This window comes from Rhincodon typus, chromosome 2 (genome assembly GCF_021869965.1).
Source record: "Rhincodon typus isolate 14 chromosome 2, sRhiTyp1.1, whole genome shotgun sequence".
Lineage (NCBI taxonomy): Eukaryota > Metazoa > Chordata > Chondrichthyes > Orectolobiformes > Rhincodontidae > Rhincodon > Rhincodon typus.
Window position 1 is genome coordinate 78,211,911 of NC_063333.1, and position 15,325 is coordinate 78,227,235.

General features: G+C 41.7%; 1 protein-coding gene across 1 annotated transcript in view; it reads left to right on the forward strand.

Annotated features, from left to right (window-relative positions):
- pex1 (peroxisomal biogenesis factor 1) overlaps nt 1-15,325 on the forward strand; it is an 84,688-nt gene that overhangs the window by 8,176 nt on the left and 61,187 nt on the right. Inside the window, exons 3-4 of the mRNA XM_048606415.1 lie at nt 3,185-3,268; nt 3,775-3,889. Of these exons, the coding sequence (XP_048462372.1) occupies nt 3,185-3,268; nt 3,775-3,889 (199 nt within the window). The remainder of the gene's footprint in view (nt 1-3,184; nt 3,269-3,774; nt 3,890-15,325) is intronic.

Here is a 15,325-nt window from a genome sequence, read left to right on the forward strand (position 1 = left end):
CCTCATTCTTCTAAACTGGATATGGTTCTAACTGATCAAGGTTCTCTCAAAATCAGTCTGGTAAATTTTTGTTGCACTCCCTCCATAGCCAGAACATCCATCCTCAAATAAGGAGACCAAAACTGCACACAGTACTCCAGGTATGGTCTCGCCAAGGCCAGGAACATTTGCCACAAGACATCTTTGCTCTTTCTGGAATTCTCTTGCTTTGAAAGCCAACATAGCATTTGCCTCCTTCATCACCTGCATGCTTACTTACAATGACTGTTGTACAGGAACATCCAGATCTTGTTGCATCTCCCCTTTCCAATCTATTGGAATTCAGATAATCTACCTTCCTGTCTTTGCTGTCAAAGTGGCTAACCTTACGTTTATCCATGTTGTACTTCATTTGTCCGATCAGCTTGCCAAATCACACTGAACCATCTTCACAGTTCATGCTCCTACCTAGCTTTGTATTGTCTGCACCCCTGGAGATGTTACTTTTACTTCAACTAAATCATAATGCATGCTGTGAACTGCTGAGGTCCAAGCTCTGATCCCTGGGGTACCCCAGTGGTCACTGGCTGCCACTCGGAAAATGACACTTTTTCCTACTCTCTATTTCCTGTTTGCTAACTGGTTCTCTATCCATGTTGATACTCTGTCCCAATCCCATGCAAGGATGTTGCCTGGATTGGACTGTATTAGCTGTAAGGAGAGGTCCAACAAACTTAGATTGTTTTCACTAGAGTTCAGAGGCTGACGGTTGATCTGATAAACTATATAAAATTACGAGAGACAAGTATCGTGTGGATAGTTGGAGTCAGTTTCCTAAGGTGAAAATGCCAAATACCAGGGGGCGTAGGTTTAAGGAGAAAGCAAAAGTTTGAAGGAGATGTGCGAGGCAAGTTTATTTACACAGAAGGTGGCAAATGCCTGGAATACATTAACAGGGACGGTGGTAGAAGCAGATATGATACTAATGTTTAAGAGACATTTAGACAGGCGGGGAATAGAGGGACATGGCAAATGGTATTAGTTTAGAAAGGCATCATGGTTGTCACAGACATGGTGGGTCAAAGGACCTGTCCCCATGCCGGACTGTTCTGTGTTCAATGCGCTGTAATTTTACGTCCTAATCTCTTATAGAAAGCCTTCTGAAATTCCAAGTAAACCACATGCACTGGGTCACCCTTATCAATTTGACTGGTTACTTCCTCAAAAAAGATTCTAGTAGGATTGTCGAGCATGATTTCCCTTTCGTAAATTCCGTCAATGTTTTCCAAGTACTCTGCTATTAAATCTTTTATAATGGACTCCAGTGTTTTCCCTGTAACTAATGTCAGTCTAACCGGTCTATAATTTCCTGTTGTGTCTCTACCTCGTTTTTTAAATAATGAGGATTATGTTGGCTGGTGAGCCCTAAGGATTTATTGGTCTTTAATCCCATCAATTTCTCAATGTTTCCCTACTGATTTCCTTCAGTTCCTCACTGTCTAGACCATGTGGTCCCCAACATTTTTAGGATGTTATTTGTGCCTTCCTTTGTGAAGGCAGACCAAAATATGTATTTAGTTCATCTGCCATCTTTGTTCCCTTTTATGACTTCCCTTTTTACCGATCATAAGGGAGCTACATTTGTCTTCATTAATTTTTTTCACTTCATGATCCTGTAGAAGCTGTTACGAGCAGTTCTGGGCAAGCTTATTCTCGTACTCTTGTTTTTGCCTCTTAATCACTTTGTCTCCTTTGTTGAAATGTAACTGATACCAATCCTCAGGTTTGCAGCTTTTTTATTTCTGGCCAGTTTATATGCCTGTTCTTTGGTTCTATTACAATCTGTAACTTTCCTTGTTAGCCATGGTCAGGCCATCTTTACAGTTTTGTTTTTGTGCCAGGTAGGAATGAGCAATTGTTGCAGTTTCTTTATGCACTTTTTGCCATTGTCTATCCACCACCATCCCTTTAAGTAACATTCCTGAATTGATCGTAGCCAGCTCACACCTCATACCATTGAAGTTTCCTTTATTTAGATTCGGGGCCTTTCTCTCAGAGTGAACTATGTGATGCCCCATCTAAAGAATTCTATCATCATGGTCTATGCTTGCACTCCTAGTCATGTAGCCTCACACGACTAGATTGCCAATTATTCCTTTCTGATTATACAGTACCCATTTCAGGATAGTTTGTTCTCTAGGTGGTTCCTCAACATATTGATCCAGAAAACCACCTTGCACACACTCCATGAATTCTTTTCTATGGCATTGTTACATTGATTTGCTGAACTTCATTCCTACATTCAATCTATCATTAGACTCCTTGCTTTCACCGCTAGTTTTTATGATTGCTACCAAAACCCTAAGCTATGCTCTTGTCTCAGAATATTATAATTAAATCCCACAGGTTAAAAAAATGATACAAGGACATTGTAGCCCATCCTGACTCCTTGTCTTTGTTAACTTCGCTGAAGTTAAATGGAGGCGACGGTCTAGTTGTATTATCGCTAGACTGTTAATCCAGTTACCCAGATAATGTTCTGTGGACCGGGTTCGGATCCCGCCACAGTAGATGGTGAAATTTGAATTCAATAAACATCTGGAATTAAGAGTCTAATGATGACTGTGAATCCATTGCCAACTGTTAGGAAAAACCCATGTTCACAAATGTCCTCTAGGGAAGGACACTGCCATCCTTACCTGGTCTGGCCTACATGTAACTCCAGACCCACCGTGTCGAACTGCCCTCTGGGCAATTAGGGATGGGCAATAAATACTGCCTAGCCAACAATGCCGTCATCCCGTGAATGGTTTAAAAAAAATTCACTGAAATGCTTAGATCTTTCATGACCTCTTCTCCACTCCTCTTCCCAATTTTGGCATCTATTTTAGCCATTAAGTACAGACACTCTTTGTTTCTGTAACATTCATCTAATTATTGTTTGCTCCCTTCAAATCATGATTGTCATTAGTTGCTTCAGCCAGTATGCTCCCACTTTCATGTGTTCTCCCTCATACTAACCAAAGCTTTGTTGATTTCCTTCCTGGTCGTTAAAAGTTGCCTTCAAGCTGCTGATCTTGTTTTCTCATTTCTTGTTTAACATTCTGTGATGTTTGCTGGTCTGTACATGGAATTCTTCATAAAAACATTGTGCTTTTAGTTTTGTGGTGAAACAATTAATTCATTTTTGATTTATGTGAATCAGGTATTTCTCAGGCCCTGTGCACAAGTCTCATCCTGTCAACAAGCTGTTGTGGAACCTCTTTCACCTGGCGACTGGGAAATACTGGTAATTTATTATTTTCTTTACTGCTATTAACTAAGTATAATCCAATAATGTGTAGTTTTTAAAGATAAGTATGAAATATTACATCTTTCATTTGAAATATGGGGAATAAACTTGAGATACATAATCATTTTCTCCAGTTGAGATTATTAAAATTTCAGATATTTTAGTATCGATCTTTGATATGAATGTACTCAATATTCAGATGTAAATAGCCATCACTGGAAGGACGGGTGTTTCATTGTAATGCTAGTACTTCTGTTTGTTCAAATGAATGCATTATGAAAATTCAGATGCCCAACTTTATTCTTTACTGAGTCTAGAGTGAAAACTGAGTTAACGTTTCACTTTTATTACTTTTAGTTTGCTGATGACCTTCACTTTACCTTCATATTGGCATTGGTACTGTTTACAAAATAGAATGTTTTTTTTGAACTTTTATGCTGGCTGATAACAGTCAAGTACAATACAGATGATAATCCTGGACAAATCTTGTGTAATTTTTGTAGGAGCTTCATAGTACATCACTTGAAAGATATATTATGGATCAGATCAGAATAGTTTATCCTGGAGGAATATTTCCAATATGGATCGAGAAACGTACTGTGATATATGTTGAAGTTGGTAAGTAAGTTGAATGTGAATCAATGAATAATGGTGTTGCTTCAATATTTGTATTAATGCAAACAATTAAGTAGTCATTATTTTGACAGCAGTCCCAATACCACAATTTCAAAACCAAGAGATCAGTCCACTGCTGTGAATCAAGGATGGCATATTTCCAGTTCTGGACCTGAAATGTTAACTCTGATTTCTCTTCATAGATGCTGCCAGACCTGCTGAGCAATTTCGGTTTTAGTTTCTGATTTAAAGCATCTGCAGTTCTTTCTGTTTTTATGGCATATTGCTTCCCTGGTGCTTAGCCCAAGATGTCACTGGCTGTGAATCACTGAGGGGAGAAATAGTGAACAACCAGAGTCCGTTGATACTGACAAAATAGGTTGGTAGAAGGATGAGATCCTGTGGGCAGATTTTGTGGTGGTAGCGGCGGCATTGTGGTAATGTGACTGAACTAGTAAACAAGAGCCCCAATCTAATGTTCATCCTGAGGACATGAGTTTAAATCCCACCGTGGCAGATGGTGAAATTGTAATGAAAAGAAAATTTTGGAAGAAAACGTTAGGCTAATGGCGACTGCATAATTATCGTCAGTTGTTGTAAATCTGCCACTCTTGCCTCATCTAGCCACCTACAAGTGACTCCAGACTCCCAACAATGTGCTTGACTCTTGCCTCCCTCTGGGCAATTAGGAATGGGCAATAACTGCTGGCCTAACCAGTGCAACTTGCATCCCATGAACAAATAAAAAAAACAACATAATAAGAAACTAGAAGTTTTCTGTAGGTATATAAATAGGATTTGGGGTTCAGTGGTAAAGTTCATGCCTCTTGGTCAGAAAGTCTGGGCTGAAGTCAAAGAAATGAAACTGGACGGATCACCTGGCATCGACCTAGTGACTGTAAAAGACAATGGCAGAAACAGCTCTGTCGAACCTGCAAAGTCCTCCTCACTAACATCTGGGGATTAGTGCCAAAATTGGGAGAGCTGTCTCCCAATGGGAGAGACTTGGGAGTTCTCTGAAGTGCAAAGAGATTTGGGTATTCTAGTCCAGGATTCTCTCAAGGTAAACTTGCAGGTTGAGTTAGTAGTCAGGAAGGCACATGCAATGTTGGCATTTATTTTGAGACGACTTGAATATAAAAGCAGGGATGTACTACTGAGGCTTTGTAAGGCCCTCATCAGGCCATATTTAGAGTATTATGTGCAGTTTTGGGCCCCGTATCTCAGGACGGATGTACTGGCCCTGGAGCGGTTTCAGAGGAGATTCACGAGAATGGTCCCAGGAATGAGAAGCTTAATGTAGGAGCATTTGAGGACTCTGGGACTATACTCATTGGAGTTTAGAAGGATGAGGGGGAATCTAATTGAAACTTACAGAATACTGAATGGCCTGGACGGAGTGGATGTTGGTAAGAAGCTTCCATTGGTAGGAGAGACTGGGACCCGAGGGCACAGCCTTAGGTTAAAGGGAATACCTTTTTGAATGGAGATAAGGAGAATGGTGAATCTATGGAATTCACTGCCACCAGAAGGCTGTGGAGGCCAGGTCATTTGAGTACATTTAAGACTGACATAGATAGGTTCTTGATTACCAAGAGGATCAAGGGATACGGGGAGAAAACGAGAGAATGGGGTTGAGGAACTTATCAGCCATGATTGAATCGCGGAGCAGTCCCGATGGGCTGAATGGCCTTATTTCTGCTTCTATGTCTTATGGTCTCACAGGCTAGTTAAGCAATAGCCTGACATAGTCATACGCTGAGAATCATACAGACAATGTCCCAGACGCCACCATCACCATCCCTCGATACATCCTGTCCCACTGGCAGATCAGGCCCAGCAGAAGTGGCGACACAGTGGTATACAGTCGGGAGGGTGTTGCTCTAGGAGTCCTCAACATTGACTCTGGACCCCATGAAGTCTCATGGCTTCAAGTTAAACATGGGCAAGGAAACCTCCTGCTGATTACCACATACTGTCCTCCCTGAGCTGATGAATCAGTACTCCTCAATGTTGAACAACACTTAGAGGAAGCACTGAGGATAGCAAGGGCACAAAATGTACTCCTGGGTAGGAGATTTCAATGTCCACCACCAAGAGTGGCTCAGCAGCAGTACTACTGATTGAGCTGGTCTGCGGCAAGTGGTGAGGGAAAAACATACTTGACCTCATCCTTACTAATCTGCCAGCTGCAGTTGCATTGTCCATGACAGTATTGGTAAGAGTGACCATTGCACAGTCCTTGTGGAGATGAAGTCCTGCCTTCACATTGAGAATAACCTCCATTGTGTTGTGTGGCACTATCACCGTGCTAAATGGTACAGACTTCGCACAGATCTGGCAACTCGAGTGGGCATCCATGAGGCGCTGTGGGCCCATCAGCGGCAGCAGAATTGCACTCCAGCGTAATCTGTAACGTCATGGCCTGGCATATCCCCCAGTCAACCATTACCATCAAGCCGGGGGATCAACCCTGGCTCAATGGAGAGTGCAGGAGGGCATGCCAGGAGCAGCACCAGGCATATCTGAAGATGAGGTATCAACCTGGTGAAGCCACCAAACAGGACTACTTGCACGCCAAACAGTGAAAGCAGCAAGTGATAGACGGAGCTAAGTGATCTCACCACCAACACACCAGATCTAAGCTCTACAATCCTGCCACATCCAGTTGTGAATGGTGGTAGACAATTAAACAGCTCACTGGAGGAGGAGGCTCCACAAATATCGCCATTCTCAGTGATGGAAGAGCCCAGCACGCCAGTGCAAAAGATAAGGCTGAAGCATTTGCAGCAATCTTCAGCCAGAAGTACTGAGTGGATGATCCGTGTTAGCCTCCTCCAGTGGTCCCCAGCATTACAGATACCAGTCTTCAGCCAATTCGATTTACTCCACGTGATATTAAGAAACAGTTGGAGACACTGGATACTGCAAAGGCTACGGGCCCTGACAACATTCCGGCAATAGTACTAATGACCTATGCTCCAGAACTTGCTGCACCCCCAGCCAAGCTGTTCCAGTACGGTTACAACACTGGTATCTACCTGATGATAATGTGGAAAATTGCCCAAGTATGTCCTGAAGACACAAAGCAGGACAAATCCAATCTGGTCGATTACCGCCCCATCAGTCTACTTTCGATCATCAGTAAAGTGACGGAAGGTGTCATCAACAGTGCTATCAGGCAGCACCTGCTCAGCAATAACCTGCTCAGTGATGCCCAGTTTGGGTTCCGCCAGGGCCACTCAGTTCCTGATTTCATTACAGCCTTGGTTCAAACATGGACAAAAGAGATGAATTCCAGAGGTGAGGTGAGAGTGACAGCCCTTAATATCAAGGCTGCATTGACCGAGTGTGGCATCAAGGAGCCCGAACAAAACTAGAATCAGTGGGTATCAGGGAGCAAACTCTCCAGTGGTTGGAGTCATACCTGACACATGGGAAGATGGTCGTGGTTGTTGGAGGTCAATCATCTCAGCTCCAGGACATCTCTGCAGGAGTTCCTCAGAGTAGTATCCTAGACGCAACAATCTTCAGCTTCTTCATCAGTGACCTTCCCGCCAATGATTGCACAATATTCAGCACCATTCGTGACTCCTCAAACACTGAAGCAGTCCGTGTTCACGTGCAGGAAGATCTGGACAATATCCAGGCTTGGGCTGACAAGTGGCAAGTGACATTTGCGCCACACAAACGCCAGGCTATGACCATCACCTTTCAGAGACAATCTAACCACCAGCCCTCGACATTCAATGGTGTTACCATCACTGAATCCCCTGACAATCAACATCCTGGGGGTTACCATTGACCAGAAACTCAACTGGACTCCCCACATAAACACAGTGGCTAAAACAGCAGGCCAGAAGCTAGGAACACTGTGACAAGTAACTCACCTCCTGACTCCTCAAAGCCTGTCCACCATCTACAAGGCACAAGTCAGGAGTGTGATGGAATACTCCCCACTTGCCTGGATGAGTGCAGCCCCAACAACACTCAAGAAGCTTGACACCGTCCAGGACAAAGCAACCCGCTTGATTGACACTATGTCCACAAGCATCCACTCCCTCCACCACCGATGCTCAGTAGCATCAGTGTGTACTACCTACAAGATGCACTGCAGAAATTCACCAAAGATCCTTAGACAGCACCTTCCAAACCCACGACCACTTCCATCTAGAAGCACAAGGGCATCAGACATATGGGAACCTCCAAGTCACTCACCACCCTGACTTGGAAATATATCAACGTTCCTTCACTGTCGCGGTGTCAAAATCCTGAAATTCCCTCCCTAAGAGCATTGTGGGTCAACCCACAGAAGGTGGACTGCAGTAGTTTAAGAAGGCAGCTCCCCACCACCTTCTCAAGGGCAACTAAGGTTGGGCAAGAAATGCCGGCCAACCAGCGATGCCCACATCTCACAGATGAATAGAGGATAAAGAAGTCTCACCTGCCCCAGACATATGTCATAACATTCCTGAACAGGTTGATTTAAATTATTTATAAATAGCAAAATGTGGTAAACAATAGTAGTGAAGTTGAGAACCAAAAACACAAATTTCTGGAAAAGCTCAGCAGGTCTGGCAGCATCTATGGAGAGAAATCAGAGTTAATGTTTCAGATCCAGTGAGTCTTTCCCAGACCTAAGCAACTTGTGAAGTTGATTGGGAACCAAGAAGGAGATTTATGCATGAAAGCAGAGGGCATGTTTGGAGTATTAGATGAAGGCAGAGGGCATGGCTGAAATATTAAATGACTACTTTGAAACTCTTTTTACCAAGCACTAATGTCTTTCTGTAATTGATTACTTGGGAAGAATTGAAACCAACTTGGCAAGGAGGGAGATGGGAACTATAAGGTAACTATGTACATCTTGTTTTTTTCTCTCAAAACTATTAGCAGTGACAGATACCACTGGAGTAAGTAATAGCAAGGTACTGCATGGTACAATGTAAGTGGATATACAATTATGCCTAAATTAGGTTTGCTGTGCATTTATGTGAAAGTGTGGGATGTAGTGTGAAAAGAGTAGGATTGGATATTAAATACTCGTGGATACAAAGTGTTCAAGTACGATAGTACATCGAGTACTTCAGATGGGTCAGTTTTTGTCCAATGTGTGCAGGAGGGTTTCAGGACACAGTATGTAGATAGGCCAACAAGAGGCGAGGCCACATTGGATTTGGTACTGGGTAATGAACCAGGCCAGGTGTTAGATTTGGAGGTAGGAGAGCACTTTGGTGATAGTGACCACAATTTGGTTACGTTTACTTTAGCGATGGAAAGGGATCGGTATATAAAGCAGGGCAAGAGTTATAGCTGGGGGAAAGGCAACTATGAGGCAAGATTTAGGATGCATAGGATGGAGAAGGAAACTGCAGGGGCTGGGCACAATTGAAATGTGGAGCTTGTTCAAGGAACAGCTACTGCGTGTCCTTGAGAAGTATGTACCTGTCAGGCAGGGAGGAAGTGGTCGAGCGAGGGAACCGTGGTTTGCTAAAGAAGTTGAATTTCTTGTCAAGAGGAAGAAGGAGGCTTATGTAGAGATGAGGCGTGAAGGCTCAGTGAGGGTGCTTGAGAGTTACAAGTTAGCCAGGAAGGACCTAAATAGAGAGCTAAGAAGAGCCAGGAGGGGACATGAGAAGTCTTTAGCAGGTAGGATCAAGGAAAACCCTAAAGCTTTCTATAGGTATGTCAGGAATAAAAGAATGACTAGAGTAAGATTGGGGCCGGTCAAGGACAGTAGTGGGAAGTTGTGCGTGGAGTCCGAAGAGATAGGAGAGGTGCTAAATGAATATTTTTCGTCAGTATTCACGCAGGAAAAAGACAATGTAGTCGAGGAGAATACTGAGATACAGTCTATTAAACTAGACGGGATTGAGGTTCATAAGGAGGAGGTGTTAGCAATTCTGGAAGGTGTGAAAATAGATAAGTCCCCTGGGCCGGATGGGATTTATCTTAGGATTCTCTGGGAAGCTAGAGAGGAGATTGCAGAGCCTTTGGCTTTGATCTTTGTCGTCATTGTCTTCAGGAATAGTGCCAGAAGACTGGAGACTAGCAAATGTTGTCCCCTTGTTCAAGAAGGGGAGTAGAGACAACCCTGGTAATTATAGACCAGTGAGCCTTACTTCGGTTGTGGGTAAAGTGTTGGAAAGGATTATAAGAGATAGGATTTATAATCATCTGGAAAGGAATAATTTGATTAGGGATAGTCAACACGGTTTTGTGAAGGGTGAATTGTGCCTCACAAACCTTATTGAGTTCTTTGAGAAGGTGACCAAACAGGTGGATGAGGGTAAAGCGGTTGATGTGGTGTATTTGGATTTCAGTAAAGCGTTTGATAAGGTTCCCCATGGTAGGCTATTGCAGAAAATACGGAGGCATGGGATTGAGGGTGATTTAGCGGTTTGGATCAGAAATTGGCTAGCTGTAAGAAGACAGAGGGTGGTGGTTGATGGGAAATGTTCATCCTGGAGTTCAGTTACTAGTGGTGTACCTCAAGGATCTGTTTTGGGGCCACTGCTGTTTGTCATTTTTATAAATGACCTGGATGAGGGCGTAGAAGGATGGGATAGTAAATTTGCGGATGACACCAAAGTCTGTGGAGTTGTGGATAGTGCAGAAGGATGTTGTAGGTTACAGAGGGACATAGATAAGCTGCAGAGCTGGGCTGAGAGGTGGCAAATGGCGTTTAATGCGGAAAAGTGTGAGGTGATTCACTTTGGAAGGAGTAACAGGAATACAGAGTACTGGGCTAATGGTAAGATTCTTGGTAGTGTGGATGAGCAGAAAGATCTCGGTGTCCATGTGCATAGATCACTGAAAGTTGCCACCCAGGTTGATAGCGTTGTTAAGAAGGCGTACAGTATGTTAGGTTTTATTGGTAGAGGGATTGAGTTTCGGAGCCATGAGGTCATGTTGCAGCTGTACAAAACTCTGGTGCGGCCGCACTTGGAGTATTGCGTACAGTTCTGGTCACCGCATTATAGCAAGGATGTGGAAGCATTGGAAAGGGTGCAGAGGAGATTTACCAGGATGTTGCCTGGTATGGAGGGAAGGTCTTATGAGGAAAGGCTGAGGGTTTTGAGGCTGTTTTCGTTAGAGAGAAGAAGGTTAAGAGGTGACTTGATAGAGACATACAAGATCATCAGAGGATTAGATAGGGTGGACAGTGGGAGCCTTTTTCCTCAGATGGTGATGGCTAGCACGAGGGGACATAGCTTTAAATTGAGGGGTGATAGATATAGGACAGATGTCAGAGGTAGGTTCTTTACTCGGAGAGTAGTAAGGGCGTGGAATGCCCTGCCTGCAAAAATAGTAGACTCGCCCACTTTAAGGGCATTTAAATGGTCATTGGATAAACATATGGATGATAATGGAATAGTTTAGGTTAGATGGGCTTCAGATTGGTTTCACAGGTCGGCGCAACATCGAGGGCCGAAGGGCCTGTACTGCGCTGTTATGTTCTATGTTCTATGTTCTATGTTCTATGTTCTATGTTCTATGTTCTATGTTCTATGTTCTATGTTCTATGTTCTATGTTCTATGTTCTATGTTCTAGTGAAGGAGAGAAAGGATGAAAGTTAAAAGCATTGATTTCAGAGAATATAACAGTGCTGGAGAGGGAAGATATAATTATAAGGAAGGTTCAGCAATAGAGAGACAAATGCACAAATTGTTGAATCTGACAGTACTGTTGAGAAAGTGGTTAATAACAAGGATTCTGGACTTTATATATAAAGTACAAAAGCAAACGGGTTTTTGTGAACCTTTATAAAGCAATGGTTCTGCCTCGACTGGAACATGCTTTTCATACTGAATTTGGTTAGTAGTTGTAATGAGGTTGAGGCGTATTTATTGGTGGCTTTCCACCATCTGAAAAATACATTAGTCTGAAAAATAATTGCATGACTATGGGGAAAAATTGAAAGAATGACATTGCCTGGATATGATAGCCAAATGATCTCCTGTGCTGTAGCCATTATATAATTCTACAAAATTGCATGTTTTGTTTCAAATATAATCCAGTATGGCATGTGGTAAAGAACTTAGAAGGTGGATAGATATTTATCAAAAAGGAGAATTTGGCCTTTTTAATCTTGTTTAATACAGTATGTTTTCACTTAAGGTTGTGGCCCTGTTCTTGAGAATTGTAGGTTTAGATGAAACAACTTTGAGGAGCAGAGGAAGTGATTTTTAAAGCCAATGTTAGGTTCCTGCAGACAGTTTTTGCTTAAAAAAAACTGTACAGGTTAAAATACTGTACCGTAAGTATTTTAGTGCTGTATACTCCTAGCTCAGTAACTTACAAAGTAAAGAACATCACCAAACATAAAATAAATACTGTACAATTAGGTACTTGAGGATCATTCTCAATAGAAAAAACTTTAATAAATGACATTGAAATAGTGTGCATTCCAAAATACCTACAATCAAAAATAAGCTAATTACAAATAAAATAAGTTTGAAACATAGAAAAATTGCAATACAGATGTAATTACTATAAATACGTGTTAAAATTTAACTCTCATGAAATTGTATGTGACCAGACTCCATCTAGTAGCAGATGTTGGTCAGTGCAAGCAGGACTCCCTAAATTGATTAATTTCTGCCACAAGGTGGAGCCCAGTACTTTAGCTCAAGTATACAATGACAGCCAGGAGAAAACATTCACTGGAGACTTTAAAATTCAGAATGGAGGTAGAAATGGGAGCAAACAGAATGGGGAAGGAGGACCAATGGCAGAGATAGGACCCAGAAGAAAGCCGGGGTGACTGAGCACAGAAGCGGTAGCATGGGGACAATGTATTGAGAGCAGGCAGGTGATGCAAGTCTGTAGCAAACATTATTAAACTGAAACTCTCAGCATTATTAATAAAATTGGTGATAACTCTTTTAAATGTTAAAACACAATAGTGTTAACTGAGTCAATTGTAAACGGGATTTACTGCAATGCATTTGCAGCTAATTACTACATTGCCTTCAAAGTGAAAAAGAAGGAATATATAAATTTAGACAATACTTTTAAAATGATCTACAAGGAAATGTTAACAAATCTGTAGGTTCACTTATCCAGTAAAGATTAAATTAAGCTGGAAAATCAGAAGTCAGCAGAGGGAGGGAGTCTGATGCATGGGAAATGCAATTATCTGCAAAATTTGTCCTGTATGCTAGTTCTCAGTCCAATGAAATATTTGGCATCCGAACTTTACTAAATATTCTTAGAAATATGCACACAGTTCACTTTAGAAATCTTTTAGTCACCTTGTACTGTTCAGTTTGGAAAAGTTAATGAGCAGCTTAGAATTTTGCATGTTTAAAACTGATGTAGTTATAATCATTTGGTATAATAAGAGTCTGACTGCAAATTGCTAGAAGCTATATCATCTAAGTAGCTAACCCTATGATTCAAAATTGGTACTGTGATTTTAACTTGTTAATTTATATAAATGATTTTGATCAAGGTATAGTTGCCAAACTTGTTGATGACACAAAGATAGGTAGGAAAGTAAATTGTGAAAAGGGGCCATTTTTCACGATAATAACCTGCACCTGGTGGAGTGACACAAATATCAGTGTTAGGGCTGCAATTATTTACAATAAATATTAATCGGATGATAGAAGTGAATGTATTATAGCCAAGTTTGCAAATGACAAAAAGGAGGAAAACAAGTGGTGAGCATGACATAGTCTACAGCGTGATGTAAATGTGGGGGCAGAAACTTGCAAGTTGAGTAGAATGTGGGTAAAGGAGAGGTTGCGCATTTGAGAACGAAGAATAGAGAAAACTAATATTATTTAAGTGAAGAAAGACTGCAGAAATACGCAGCCTAGTGAGACCCGAGTCCTTATGCATGAATCACAAAATGCTAGCATCCAAGTTCCGGAAATAGTGCAGACAAATATAATGTTGTTTAAAAGGGAGTGGAGATAAAAATGGAAGTCTTGCAAAAACTTTACCAGGCACTAGTCAGATCGCTAAGTGCTATGAACAATTTGGGTCCTTCATCTGAGGCAAGATATACTTACTGTTCAGAAGAAAAATCACTAGGTTGACCCTGGGTATGGAGGGATTTTTTTTTTGACTAGAGGTAGAGTTTTTATGAATCTTACTTTTCTAAACTGCAATGAAAATATGAGGTGACCTGTTGAAACATAGATTTTTGGGAAGCTTGACAAGGTAGATATTGAGGGGTTATTTACCATTGCAGCACCAGAGGGCATAATCTCAGTGATGTGTCACCCATTTAAGACACTAATAAGGAATGTCGTCTTTGAGGGTAGTGAATTTGTGGAATTATTCACAAAAGTATGCTGTAGAAGCTGAGTCATTTAACATATTCAAGACTGGGATGACAGATTTTTTTTAAATCAGGAAGGGAATTGAGAACTATGGGGGAAACGGCAGTAAACTGATTTGAGGATTATCAAACCAACTATGATTTCATTAAATAGCAGAGCAGACTCAATGGGCCAAATGACCTACATCTGCTGCTATGTCTTACGGTGTTATGATAAGGTTATCACTTATCATGATGGTGCTTGAATACAACAGCAGGATAGTTATGCATCGGTTATACAGGACATTAGTGAGCTTGCACCTGGAGTACCATGCATCCTGTTTAAGGAAGGATGTAAATACTTTGGAGGCAATTTAGAGAAGGTTTACCAGATTAATACTAGGAATGAGAGGAAGTTTGCACAGTCGGCTATTATCTGCTTAGTTTAGAAGAGAATGAGGTGACTTGATGGAAACGCATTAGATCCTGAGGGGGTCTTGGTAGGGTTGATGTGGTGTGAATGTATTCTTTTGTGGGATATTCTAGAACTAGGTGTCACAGTTTATAAATCAGGGGTTATCCATTTATCACAGATAAAGTGAATTTTTTTTTCTGAAGATTGAGTCTTTGGAACTCTCTTCCTGAAGCAGAGTCCTTGAATGTTTTTAAGGCAGGAGTAGGTAAATTCTTGTTAATCGAGGGGGTAAAATGTTCAACAGGAATGCAGATTCCAAGTTACTGCCCAATCAGCCATTGTTTTATTAAATGGTGAAGCAGGCTCGAGGGCCTGAATAACCTATTCTTGTTCTTAATTCGTATGCTGGTATGTGTTTCTCTGTGTTTGTGTCTGTGCTTTTATTCATGCGTTGATTTCTGGGAGTGAATTAGAAGTAAGTCTTGGGCTTAAAATCGGAGACAGCAGTTATTTTTCCAGGAGCTGGGGGCTTAGGAATGGGCAGGAGTACATAAATGTCTTGGAATAGGGCACAATTGCACAGAAAGAAGACATGGTCAAGAGCTGGTGGACCTACGTAAAGAATGTTACAAAGAGCTGTACAACAGAACAATAAGATATAGACCTGAGATAGTAGGAACTGCAGATGCTGGATAATCTGAGATAACAAGGTGTAGAGCTGGATGAACATAGCAGGCCAAGCAGCATCAG